The sequence below is a fragment of the Calliphora vicina genome, chromosome 1 (assembly GCF_958450345.1).
Source record: "Calliphora vicina chromosome 1, idCalVici1.1, whole genome shotgun sequence".
NCBI lineage: Eukaryota > Metazoa > Arthropoda > Insecta > Diptera > Calliphoridae > Calliphora > Calliphora vicina.
Window position 1 is genome coordinate 97,739,216 of NC_088780.1, and position 13,872 is coordinate 97,753,087.

The window sequence follows — 13,872 nt, forward strand, 5'->3', positions numbered from 1 at the left end:
AATATTGTTTAAAAATAACAAAATTGCAGTTGAAAGGATTTTAAAAAAAGGAAATAAATGTGAAAATGATGACGCCACACAAATATTTAGACCGAAAGGAGTAGAAGTGGTAAAAATTCAATTGCAAATAATGCACTTCGCCGAATACAATGTACTTGAACAATACCACATACAAGACATCAACTGACAGCTGGTTAACAAGATTTTTTTTAAAAAGGATGTTATGGTTTCAGCTCCTTCTCCTGTTGTTTTCTTTTCTATCTTTCACACAAACGAAAAATCGTAAGAGTGTTTTGTGTTCGGCAATGAAGATTGTTGTTATGTGCTATAATACGTAAAATCTAAATGTCTTGAAAATTTAGATAAACAAATAAAATTCTATATTAACAACTATACTGTCTTATAGTATGAAATGGTTAACAGAAAATTGGACCTGTTGAGAAAACCGGATTTTGAAAGCTTATAAAAAAAAAATTCCGTTTAAGATATCGTAATAATTTTTGAATTATTATGTTTTTAATGACTAATAGAAAAGTCTATGTATATCGACTTTTATAAAAACAAAATAAAAAAGAATACAAATAATGTTGTTTATTAAGATAGAGAATTTTTATTAAGATAGTATGCAACTAATACAACTTCAAGATTAATTGTTGATATTTCCTGTACTTTTTAAATCTATTTGTAATTATTTCATTACATTTTTTTTTTTAAATAAATTTATTGATTTTTCAAATATTGATCGAACATGTATACGGCCATATTGGGATCATCTCTTTCCATCAATTGTGCCAAGTTGTTAACATAACCATTCAATTTCCGTACGTTTTCGGCGTGTTTGCTTATGACATTCTCTTCGATATAATTGGCCATTTCTGGATCCTGATCAGAGGGAGAATGAAGAGCACGCGTGTGTACATGGATAACAGCATTTGACAATTTTTTCTCAGTATCCAATGCCATGGCCAAAGAGTGTATCTCGTCAACTTCCAAACGCATTTCCTGGCTGCTGACTGAGGCTGGACTATCATGGACAACATTGAAGTTGGCTTTGCCACCACGACGGGAGATTTCTCTTATCATCTCAATAGAGTCATCGAAAGAACTATCGGAAAGGCCTTGGAAGAGTTTTTGAAAGCCGGGACGATTCATTTGGTGGGAGTTGAAATGGGTAGCCATCAACAAGTATTCATATGATTTAATAATATTGGAGTTTATGTAAGCTTGGACTTCGGGTTCGATGCGCTCAATGCCACCATAACGGGAGTTACAAATGGAGGGGCCTATTGTAAATAAAAATTAAAAGTTGTTGCCGTTATCAGTAGTATAAATTGAGAATAGGGATTGAAAATTATTTTTTTTTCAGTATCTCATTTAAATTTATGTAGAACATTTTTAAGATAGAGAGTTTTTATTAAGATGGTAATAATTATTCGGTTTTATCCAACTAATACACTTTCAAGTAAATTAGTTTTATTGCTGATATTCCCTGTACTTATTATGTTATTATTCCATTACATTTTTTTTTTTAAATAAATTTATTGATTTTTCAAATATTGATCGAACATGTATACGGCCATATTGACATCATCTCTTTCCATCAATTGTGCCAAGTTGTTAACATAACCATTCAATTTCCGTACGTTTTCGGCATGTTTTCCTATGACATTCTCTTCGATATAATTTGCCATTTCTGGATCCCGATCAGAGGGAGAATGAAGAGCACGCGTGTGGACATGGATAACAGCATTGGACAATTTTTTCTCAGTATCCAAAGCCATGGCCAATGAGTGTAATTCGTCAACTTCCAAATCCATTTCCTGTCTGCTGACTGAGGCTGGACTATCATGGATAACATTGAAGTTGGCTTTGCCACCACGACGGGAGATTTCTCTTATCATCTCAATAGAGTCATCGAAAGAACTATCGGAAAGGCCTTGGAAGAGTTTTTGAAAGCCTGGACGATTCATTTGGCGGGAGTTGAAATGGGTAGCCATCAACAAGTATTCATATGATTTAATAATATTGGAGTTTATGTAAGCTTGAACTTCGGGTTCGATGCGCTCAATGCCACCATAACGGGAGTTACAAATGGAGGGCCCTATTGTAAATAAAAATTAAAAGTTGTTGCCGTTATCAAAAAGAAATATACTATGTATAGTATAAATTGAGTGCAGCGATGGAAAATTTAATTTTTTTCGGTATCAAAATGAAATTCATCTAGTACATTTTTCACAATATGCAAATGGTTTCAGATTTATTGCACTGAGTGGATCATTATATTCGTATGACTCTCTTTTCATTCTAAAATACCGATGCAGAAACTTAAGTTTATTTTGAATTTAAAATTTGGTAATAAATTTGGTTAATCTTTAGATTTATTAAAATTTGCCCTATTTTGCTTAGTAACTCATAAATAGTAAAAACATAAATACTAGGGTATTCGAAGTATTCGATTTTTCTCTTGTTCGAATAAAAAGAATAATTCTTTTAAAATTAATCGAATAATTTTAATTTTTTTATAAAAAAAAAAGTAAAGAATGAAGTTTTTTAATATTTTATTGTTAAAGAAAAACAAAAAATAACGTTAAAGTTAACAATTCAAGTATTGATAATGTTAAAAAACTTTCAAAAACAAAGTCCATCATGAAATTTTCAACAGAAATATTCTGATCGGATTAACTCCCGAACAATCTACAAAACAATTGACTCGTAAACCCTCTAGTTTCCATTTTGGAGCTATGCTTTAAAAAAATTTGTGCTAGTTGGACATGATCCTGAATTCAAATAACTACAATATAAACGTATTAAGAACTTTTTTATGTCGTTCATTAATTCAGGTTTTAAATTGAGTAACTAATTCTTTAGTAAATTAATTATTCACTATTTCTAAATTATTTATAACAAATTGTATTATACATCAAGCATTATCAACGTTGCCGAATCTTTGCTTAATAAAGTGGTCTGGGGGAATTACACAATAAAGGGAATCTGTCCAAAATTTGATATCATTGTCAGTGAACGTTGCTAATTTGAAGTCAGGCAGTACACGATTGAAGCATTTACAAATACGCAAAAAGTTTATTACCATGTTAGACAAAGCTGATCAACGATGTTCAAAATCATGTATAATTGTTTGCAATATTTGTGTTTATCATTCGATTTATTAAATATTTTGCAACACTTACATACGCGGTTAATAACATCATTTATATACATATATTTTAAGATCATGGCCTTCATCTATTTTAATGTAATCATTATAAATGTCATCCTCAATATAACTTTCGAGGACCGTTTCAAAATCACATTCAACTCCACTTTAATCTAAGTTAATATTTTGATTATTAATTGCGATTCTTCTAATATTTCGCCAGCTAAATAACAAATTCCGTACCCTTTAATTTCATTGGTTCAAGTCCTAAGTTAAAAATTTTGAAAGATTTTTTTTTAGAATTGTAACTTCTTGCAGTAATATTTATATATTTATAGAAAGAGCTATCGGAACACTCTCAGCAGTGATCGAAAGTCCCTTTGCCTGTAGTTATTTGTCGAATTTCAGAAACAATACAATTTTTGTGAGTCCTTATTACTTATTTAAATTTGAAATTATGAAAAATTTTAAGCAATTTAATAAATTTAAATATTATTCGTTTTATTTGATTGTTCTACATAAAATTGTTCGAATTATTCCATATTCGAAAATGGCCGTTTTTAAATTGTTCGAATAATTATTCGTAAGAAATGATTCGATTAATCGAACGATCATTAGTCGAATGAATACCCTAATAAATACTCACCAGAAAGTTTATAGGAAGAACAAGCTCGCATTATGTTAGCCGAGCAATTATCCTGATCTAGAGCGCCGCAAATAGTAGCCAACAAAGTAATAACAACAGTAACAGATTTCATCTTTTGTTTTTCGATTGTCCTTGTTTCTAAAAAAACGAAAACACATTATTATGAAAATTAGTCTTAAGGTATGTGACCATAAATATGTATTTATAATCATATGTATGTATGTATTTATAATCAAAACCATTTCAGTTTCTTTCATAAAACCCATATGGCTCATTATATCACAACCACTTTTATATCCCGTTCTATGAAACATTTACTTATGTGATGCTTATGTTATTCCATAGAGTTTCAATTGATGTGTACAGCGATCATTAGATCTATTTTTATTTATTGGGGACTAGAGCGGTGTCGGTGATAGACTTACATCCCCTTACGACCCTAAGATGAACGGAATGACCATACTGGACATGGAACCATTCTAGAGAGCATGTTGATACGGTATCCACATCGATCATAAAATACTAGAATTATGTGATCTGAATATAAGCTGATGCTGCAAAGATGGAAAGGGTCGCCAGTTCGAAAATTCTTTCTGATAATATTGACCTTCAAGTGTCTCTCAGACAAGCGTAAATTAATATCATAAGTTCGGCTGCGAAAATTAACCAGGCTCTTAATTCCAAAGTGGTAAAGTCGAAATATGTTTTATATTGTATTTATACTAGGGTGGTTTTATAAAATCGATTTCCGATTTTTATAGATGCTCATGTCTAGAATTGTCCCTTGTAGTGTAAAAATACGATTGTTAAAGTTTTAAGTCAATCGGACTTTGCCTTCCCGTGCTGAAAGTGCCTCGAAGTTTTAAAATGACTACTACTTTTTCTCATTTTGACCTCACTTTTTTTTCAACTATTCTGGCATCTCTTGAACTTTACGCCATTTTTTTAAAAAAGAGGTAACACTCAGGCAATTAATATGCCTATATATATTTGTGTTACTTTCATTAGAAAGGGGATAGTGTGTAGAAGAAGAGGTGGTGAAAGGAGGAGAAAAGCTTTTAATTGACAACTCTGCAATTGCGCGTTATGTTTGTTATTAGTGCAGGTTGCTGCGCCTCTGGTGGTGAGATGGTGCATTAGTCAAGCCAACAACTTTTTTTTAAATTATTTTACTTCGGTGGCCTTTTAGTGTTGTACCACCGAAGAAGGGCGCTGTAATAAATATTAGTTATTAGTAGACAAATAATTATTATAAAATGATGTTGTTGATTGGCAGCGTCTGGGAATGGAACCCAGGCCACAAATACCATATCATGCTTAATGATCAAACGCGCTAGCCAATTAACAACAGCACTCTTGAACATTACGCCATTTTGCAACATCTGGCATCTACTAGTTAATTTATCATTACTAATCATGTATTACAGCAGAAAGTAAAAAATCTGTGAATCCCAATTTTGATTTTGACTTGTCGCTTGTAAAGGTACTTACAGAGAAATTTTAATTTAATGATTGTTGTTGCAATATTGGTAAGCAAAGGAGATGATGAAGAACTTCTGGGAATCTCCGCTTTAAAGAATAGTACAGGTATCAGTCAGGTAGAAGTTGTTGACGATAGCCTTTTTGAAAACTTCAGGAGTCTTTCGGCACGGGAAGGCAATGTCTGATTGAGATAAAACTTTTACAATCGTATTTTTACACTAAAAGGAACAATTCTAGATGTGAGCACTTAAAGATTTTAAGAAAAAACCACAGGATCGTGTACATTCCCTAACGCAGCCTGGGCATCAACAAGTCTAGTGGGAAAGTCAGGATCACCGAGTGTACTCTCTAATTGCGGGTGATCCATATAGCCAAGCTAACCTACAAAAATCTCAAATTGCAGCAAATTTAAAACATTGTGTTAGCTCGTTTCCTCTGGTACGGGAAGGTGATTGTAAAAGGTTCCATTGTGACTCTAGCTGCTTCGTATTCTAATATTGAGGAAAGTGATCTTTGTGTGAATTCATCTTCGCCGTCGCCAGTGTTAGAATGCTTCGGGATCTAGAAAAGATTTCTGTGCGGCTGAGGACAAGTGGATATAATATGGTTATATATTTTTTTTGTTTACCTCACAGAAAATGTAACAAAAGTGGTATCAAATATAATTAATTGTTTGCACTTTTAACACTTTTATTACAGAACATAACACCTAAAACAGAACATTTTTTACACATGATTGCAACTAAGTAAAATAGTAGCTCTTAATATTTACAATTATCTGCATGAGCAGACAATTAGAAGTTATTTCAAACTAAACCGGATTGTTTACTAGCGTAAAATAATGTTATTTTCATTTCCCACCTCAAAATTATCAGGTTTGTGAAAATGTGAAAATCGATCGATTTCAAAACGATTGATTTAAAAAGATGTCATGAATTTCAATATACATAGATATTTCAAGAACGATTTCTAAATCAATGGCTTATTATTTGTCAGCAAAATAAAGCCCAAATGACAAATAATTTAAAAAATTGATTCAAAAGTAACAAAATTTGAATTTTAATAAATGGTTATAACTGTAACTATAAATACATTTCGTTTTCGATATCGATTTCCTTTACATACATACCTGTGTGTTTTATATCGATGATTATATTATATATAGAATTATTCAGGTTTTTTCTATAGAAACTTGCTTGTTTAACAGACACTTTGGAACTGCTGTTTATAATGATGTTTAGTTCGATACTTATATACACATAAAATAAATGTAAATATATAATGCAATTACTCATTTGCATATCCATAGCACTCGTGGTGAAGGTTATAAAAATAGGCTAAATCTGCTATAGTTTTCTAACAGTCATACAAGTAGTTTTCTATTTTATCTCTTTGACTCTAGCCAACAATGTTGGCATTGTGTGTAGAGGATATTTAGTGGATATTATCTGGTTTTTTGGTAACCAGCAAGCAATCAGTATTGTGTAAAATCGATAATTTCATTTGTACAAAACTTTTTTAAATAATTATCCAATTTATACAAAATTGTTCTCAAGTATTGCTTATGTACCCTAGTTTTAAGATGGTTTGTGCGGTTCAGAAGTGGTGACAAAAAGGGAACCTATACCGAACGCAACTGATTGTTGAAGCGGCCAGACATGACACCGTAATACTCCATCATCACAACGCTCGGCCATATATTGCAATATCTGTTAAAAATTATTAGATAGTGGTTGTGAAGTTTCGCCTCACCCTGCATTCATAGTGCTTACATTGCCTCATCCGACTAATATTTGTTTCGATCGATGTAGTACGTTCTCTCTGGGATACGCTGGAAGAGCAGTTCTTTTGGCTCGGAATTAGAGTTTTTCACGGGAATTAACAGGACGGTAAATTCCGCAAAATTTTCAATCCCGAAATCACGGGAAATTGTGCGAGAATACCCGGGAATTATTTTCCTTAGTTTTATTTGATGTTTTTTGAATTTAACTTTCTCTAAAAGAAGCTTAAAGCTCTAAAACAAATACAGAACTTTCACACAATAACAAAGATTTAATCCAAATAGACCAACAACAAGTTCATTATTCAAAATATTCAAAAAACTCATGAATGTTCAAGGCTGTCACAAAATTCTTTTCTATCGAAAGTTGAACTATTTCAGTATTTTGCTTTTTCACAAAGAGTACAACAAAAATGTTTACCCAAAGACATTTTTTTGATTTTTAACGAAGTCTACATTCTTAAAATAGAATAACTTGTTCTAGGCGGGAATTCCGGGATTCCGGGAAATTTCAAAATCGATCCCGACTTCCCGGGAATTGAAACAGTGTGAGAAAATAAAAACTCTACCTGGAATCCGTTGCCATAGAGATGGGAATATGTCATAGCTAACAATGGCCAATTCATTGAATATATTAATATTGTACAAATGTTTCAAAATAGAAGCTGAACATTTGAAAGAATCACGCATTTTTAAGTTATATACATGTAAGCAGTTGTCAACCATGTAGTTTTTATACTCTGTAAATTTCTATATATTTTACCAATCAATCTATGCATTTGAAATGACCTCACCAAAATGTAGGAGATCATAATAGAAAATAACACAGACATGTCTGCTTTAAGACAAACTTAACTCGCGCTATAAAAGGCAAACAAACGAATAAAATAACAGCAACAAATATAATCAACATCTTCATCATCATGAACTTGTGTTAAATTTGTTGCAGTAGCTTTTTTTAAATATTAATATCCTTAGAAAATAATTTAAACATTTGGAAAAATCCCTAATTTTTAAAATCCCTAAACAGTTGTCAACCATGTACTTTCTATACTCTGTTCTGTTTCTATTTTACCAATCAATCTATGCATTTGAAATGACCTCACCAAAATGTAGGAGATCATAATAGAAAATAACACAGACATGTCTGCTTTAAGACAAACTTAACTCGCGCTATAAAAGGCAAACAAACGAATAATATAACAGCAACAAATATAATCAACATCTTCATCATCATGAACTTGTGTTAAATTTGTTGCAGTAGCTTTTTTTTAAATATTAATATCCTTAGAAAATAATTTTAAGTTGAAGAATGTTTGTAAATATTTAACACAATGTGTGTAGGATGTTTTTAGAATGTTTTGGGAATTAAGTTCAAAGAAACCAAAGAAAATATAGGAGCAGAAGATGAAAACAGAAAATAAAAGAACCAGCTCACAGCTCACGTAAAGATAATGTGGCCTGAGGTTGTGTGCATAAAAGTGCGAAGTTCACCGGAATAAAGAAATCCAAACACTTTACAAGATTACATGGTTACCGAGAGACAGACGAATGAACTGACGGACGGACGGACGCACGGAAAGAAAAACGCACACCGCAAACATGACTCTGACAGTTTTTGCTTGTTTAGTTTAGAATTGACGTAAATAGTGCAGCTGAGACGATGCCATTGATGGGCCACAACTAAATAACTACTTTTACACCAACAGAAAGACAAACATTTGAAAAAAACATCGCCAAAACATGGAAACGTGGTCAGCATTATAGAAATGAATTAAGGATAATTTCCTTAAATTGTATTAGTAGTAGTTTCACTTAACAGACACATTTGTGCCTAAACTGCAAAAAATCAAGTAAAAAAGTATGGTCGGTCAAGCCCGACCATATAATACCCTACACTAAGTAAAAGAGCAAAAATATTTTTCTTTTAAAATTTCAATAATTTATATTTGTGAGTGATTTTCGGAAGTGGGCCTTATATGGGAGCTATGACCAATTATGGACCGATCACCATGAAATTAGGTCGTGTGGTTTATGTCTACATGAAAGTTTACTATGTTGAATTTTGTGAGTATACCAACATTTTTAAGCGATTTATGAACGTTAAAGTGATTTTCGGAAGCGGGTCTATATGGGAGCTATGACTAATTATGGACCGATCGTAACAAAATTTGGTGACATGAATTTTGTGTATATGAATCTTATTTGGAACGGAATTTGTGGAGATACATATATAAATTAAATTTTTATGACCAATAAAGTCCAATTTCGGGAGGACATTTGTATGGGGGCTAGGTGAAATAATGGACCGATTTCAGCCAGTTTCAATGGGCTTGGTCCTTGAGCCGAAAAAATAAGATGTACCAAATTTCATCGAAATATATTGCGAATTGTACTCTGCACACAAGGTTTACATGGACAGCCAGCCAGCCGACCAGACGGACGGACGGACATCGTTTAATCGACTCAGAATTCAGTGATTCTAAGTCGATCGGTATACTTTAAGGTGGGTGTTAGACTAATATTTTTGGGCGTTACAAACATCTGCACATGTAAGAAGGTGTAGTCTCTGAAGCCCGACAATATAATACCCTTCAACGAGTGGGTACTGAGCTATGTAAGGTGCCTATGGCTTCCACAATCTCTCGCACCTTTAATCTAATCTGTGATCATCCATGATTTTTTCAATTATTTCGGGTGTAGAGTTCTCAACTGGGCCTCCAGGACGTTTGACATCTTCTGTGGTTGATGTATTTCTATTATAATTTAAATCAGTTTTATATGGGAGATATGACCACTTATTATTAATAAAATGTTAAGATAAATGGGACAAATTTCGATAAAAAATATTAATTTGTCAAATTTTACTCTTCTGAATTCTATAATATTTGATATACATATTTTCCATGGCCACACAAAGTTTAAGGTTCTTCAGAATTTCGAAATTCGGTTTAGTTTTGTTTTAGGTTTTTTTTCTAGAAATCCGTTCTCATTCAAGCTGGATTCAGCATAGAAAATCATCCTTGAACCTGTTCTGTTTTTTAATTAATTGTAACCAATATATTATACAGATATTTAGATGACTTTTATGAGAGCAAATTTCTTTCCGACGAGACATTTCTTCAAGTTTGGAAACAAGAAATAGTCAGTCGGTGCTAAATCCGGAGAATAGGGCGGAAGATGGAGCATTTCGTTGCCTAATTCATGGATTTTTGCCATGAAAACTGCACATCTATGTAGCCTATTGTGAGCAAACGCGGTAGCCATCTTACGAAAAGCTTTCTCATACCCAAGTGATCATTCAAAATTGAAAACAATGAGATGCCTATGGTTTCCGCAATCTTTTTCACTTCCAATCTGCAATAGGGGAACACCATATCGTGATTTTTGACCTCAACTGGGCATCCAAAACGTTTGGTATCTTCCGGAGCAGTGTTGCCCTTCCAGTTAAGAGCCGGCTATATTAATCCTTGTCCTATATTAATCCTTGAAAGTTTTTTATTCCAATATATTACTCAAAAGTTATTTTTTATCAGTAAGATAATTAGTAATATCGAGGGCCTACATTCAAAATCCTCTATCTTAAAAAACACAACTTTTCAGGAGAGCCAAAAAAACTGTTTTTTGTGTATTACTTAAGTTATTAACATTCGATATTCTATAATGTTTTTTAAAGCAACTACTGAATCTCACATATAATTGGTTTTTAAAAGTTTGCATTATTGGGGACTTTATGATAGATAGAGGGTTTTTCTTTTCAAAATATTCAATGTGTATGTACGAAAATGATAAGATAGAGGATTTTGCATTTTAATAAAATTAAATTATTTTGATTTCATTTATGCCATCTGTCAGTTTTTAACGTGATTTATTTAAGATAACGGTTAATAATACAACATAAGATAAACAAAATTAACAATAAACAATATTAAACAAGTTGTAGAAGATTTTTTTTTTGCTTTTTTAATTTTTTTTTTTTTGGAGTTTGATTGGTGTAAATTATTGTAATATAATAGATGATACTTTTTTAAGCAAACTCCAACTTTAACCATTTATTCAAATGCAAATAAAACAGCAACAAAAATATGTTTGTTATGAAATTCACACCATAGATGAGGGCTGTTTTACTAAACATTTTACCATCAAAAAGTAATTTTCGTGAAAATCAAAGATATTGAAGGTTTTGAATAGAGTCGCTCGACATTTAGCTTTCAAGATATTTTCACATTTATGTTTTCGCTAAAAGTTTTACTTAAATAACGAGATATTTTTTCTTTGGACCTACAAATGTAACATTTCTTAATGCTTATGAACATATTTCATTGCAGTCCACTTCAAAAATTCTCCATTGTTCAAAAAACAATTAGTCAGTCTAATCAAAACAATGCTATAATCCTTTAGTGTAAACATAGTACAGCTGTGCCATCAAAACAAACTCCTATTCGACTGGCCATTGACTTCATAAAACCACTTGTCAAGTTTATCTAGCTTTTCTATCTTAAACAATTTGGCAACTGTTTTTATTTTTATCGGCCTAAAATAAAGAAACAATGAAAAACAAAAGCAGCTGTCTTAACCCTTTTTATTTATTTTAGTTTCCCTTTTCCCCCTCCAAAAAAAAAATAAACACTTTCATCTTTCTTTTTACTTTTTTTTAGTTTGGCTTTTTCTACCTAAAGTGACCATTTGTTGCAAATTAATATGACAACAGGATTAGTGTATTGAGAGTATTATTTCTATACAGGATATACAATATTTTCATTGGCATTGTTACTGCTTACCAGGAAAAAAAGTCAGTGTGGAAAACAATCAGATAAGGAAGACATAGACTGGTACAAGCAGTAAAACCAAAATATACGTTTTTGAAATATTGATGATATTTAAAACGATAATACCGGTGAATACAAATAATAAGAGCAACACTTAATGCATGTGCGAGCGTTTGTTTGTACTTCGATTGATTTATACCGCAATCCCTAAAATACCAAACACCAAAAGCAAATACAACCACAACATTAGAATTTCTAATGGTTTTTTTTTGTTCTGCTATTGCTCATCCACTATTTATGCCATTTCAATTCATGGTTGGTTCAAATCACTCGATTATATCTACAAGAAAGTAATGTACATTGTAGTTTTTGTTTACCCCCATTAAATAACCCTTTCGTCTATGATTTTCGATGGCATCTTTATAAAATCCAATAAATTTAACAAACAAAATGGTACTTGAAATTTACCAGGTTTTATTCGCTTTGGGAATTGTTGGACTCTTAAGTCCTTCTTTTCATTTTGAACAATACAATACTTTGATGCTCTTATGAAATTGTCGTTAGCTGAACTGACCAATTTGTTTGATTTACAAAGAGAAAAAATGACTGCAAACTATCCTTAAGGAACTAAAAAAATATATATAGAATAAGTGAAGAACACGAAATCTATCAAATGTAACTAGATATTGGCAATTGTTAAAAGCGTCAAATATATTTGTAAGAGTTGAAGGAAGAATTAAAGGAGCAAAACTGTTAAATGATTTATTTGTTCAATCAATTACATATGAGTTTCATATATACCCTTGTAATTCTATTATTTATACACTCAACGAAATTTTATATATTAACTGACATTATCTGCCCTTAACTAAACTAGAATTTAATTTTCAAGTATGCAGAGTGGCTCTTAATTTAAAGTTCTAAAATTGTTCTCCGTCATCTAAAAACCAAATGCTGGAAATTTGAGCTAAATCGTATAACTTCTAGAGTATAGTGTCTCAGTTTTTACACTTTTTTCGAAATTCCTTCATTAACATTGAATCTACTCTAAAAACTAAGAATTTTGGTGTAAAACACTTAAATATTGATGAACGGGAAGTGGTCTCTCAAATCATTTTTTCCTTTTTTAGGCAAAATGCCTTTTTTCCAATAAATTAAAAAATCTTGCAAATTCAGATTTTCAAATACGAACTTATCATTTTTCTGTAAATGCAGTATGGTAGGAAAGAAAGAATAGATTGATATTGTTTTTTTATTTTTTCAAATTTGCTAAAATTTGTTAAACGAAATGGAAACCGCTTTAAAAGCGCAATATTTTTGAAGGACGGAGTTTTAAAGTCGCATATTTATTGACTTGAATTTTTTTATGTAAAAATTAACTTATCTAAATAAAATAACAAACAAAAATAATTCGGAATAAATGTGGATCAAATTGTTGCTAATATTTGCATTCCTATTAAAATGTTGATACATATTTTAGTTTCAGAAACTCAATAAATATGTAATATCTAATAAAATCTTTATTTATTAACAAAACTCAATGAAATTGTCAACATTTTTTATATTTGTCATTCTGTATAACAAAGTGTTCAAAAGACTTGCCCAAAGGTTAAAGGTAAACCAATTAAAACAATTCCTAAAAATAGGGTCGAAAATTCCAAAAATGGTATATTTTATGATTTTGCAGATAGGTCCCATATTTCCATCGGGGCTGGGAAAATACTTTTTTCTGGTCCAAACTTTGCGATTTGAGAACATGTGGCCCAAATTTGAAATTTTGATAAAAAAAGATCAAATTCCAAATATTTACTATTTTTTAAATTGAAAATCGTTTATTTTTCGATCCATAATTGATATTGCTCTGAGATCATTTGTATTTTTTTGGCAAATTAGTTTTCTAACTAACAAAATTCGAGTCCATTCGGTCCAAAAGTACGAAATATATTTTAAACAAGTAAGAGAGCTATATTCTGCTGTGCCGAATCTTATATACCCTTCACGAATTTATACTTCAAAATAAAAATTTTAAATACTTTTAGGT

The 13,872-nt window shown here is 31.4% G+C and overlaps 1 protein-coding gene across 2 annotated transcripts; it reads right to left on the reverse strand.

Annotated features, from left to right (window-relative positions):
- Nucleotides 1–595: 595 nt before the first annotated feature.
- Nucleotides 596–6,516, reverse strand: LOC135955573 (ferritin light chain-like). 2 transcript variants are annotated; one of them, XM_065505991.1, is made up of 3 exons: nt 6,412–6,516; nt 3,801–3,938; nt 596–1,283 (listed from the first exon to the last, which is right to left on the reverse strand). In XM_065505991.1, exons 2-3 carry the CDS (start codon nt 3,910–3,912, stop codon nt 721–723), a joined length of 675 nt encoding a protein of 224 aa, XP_065362063.1. In that variant the 5' UTR covers nt 3,913–3,938; nt 6,412–6,516; the 3' UTR covers nt 596–720. The 2 variants fall into 2 exon arrangements, with proteins under 2 accessions (XP_065362063.1, XP_065362019.1); XM_065505947.1 differs by lacking the exon at nt 596–1,283 and adding an exon at nt 1,319–2,101.
- Between the last annotated feature and the right edge of the window lie 7,356 nt (nt 6,517–13,872).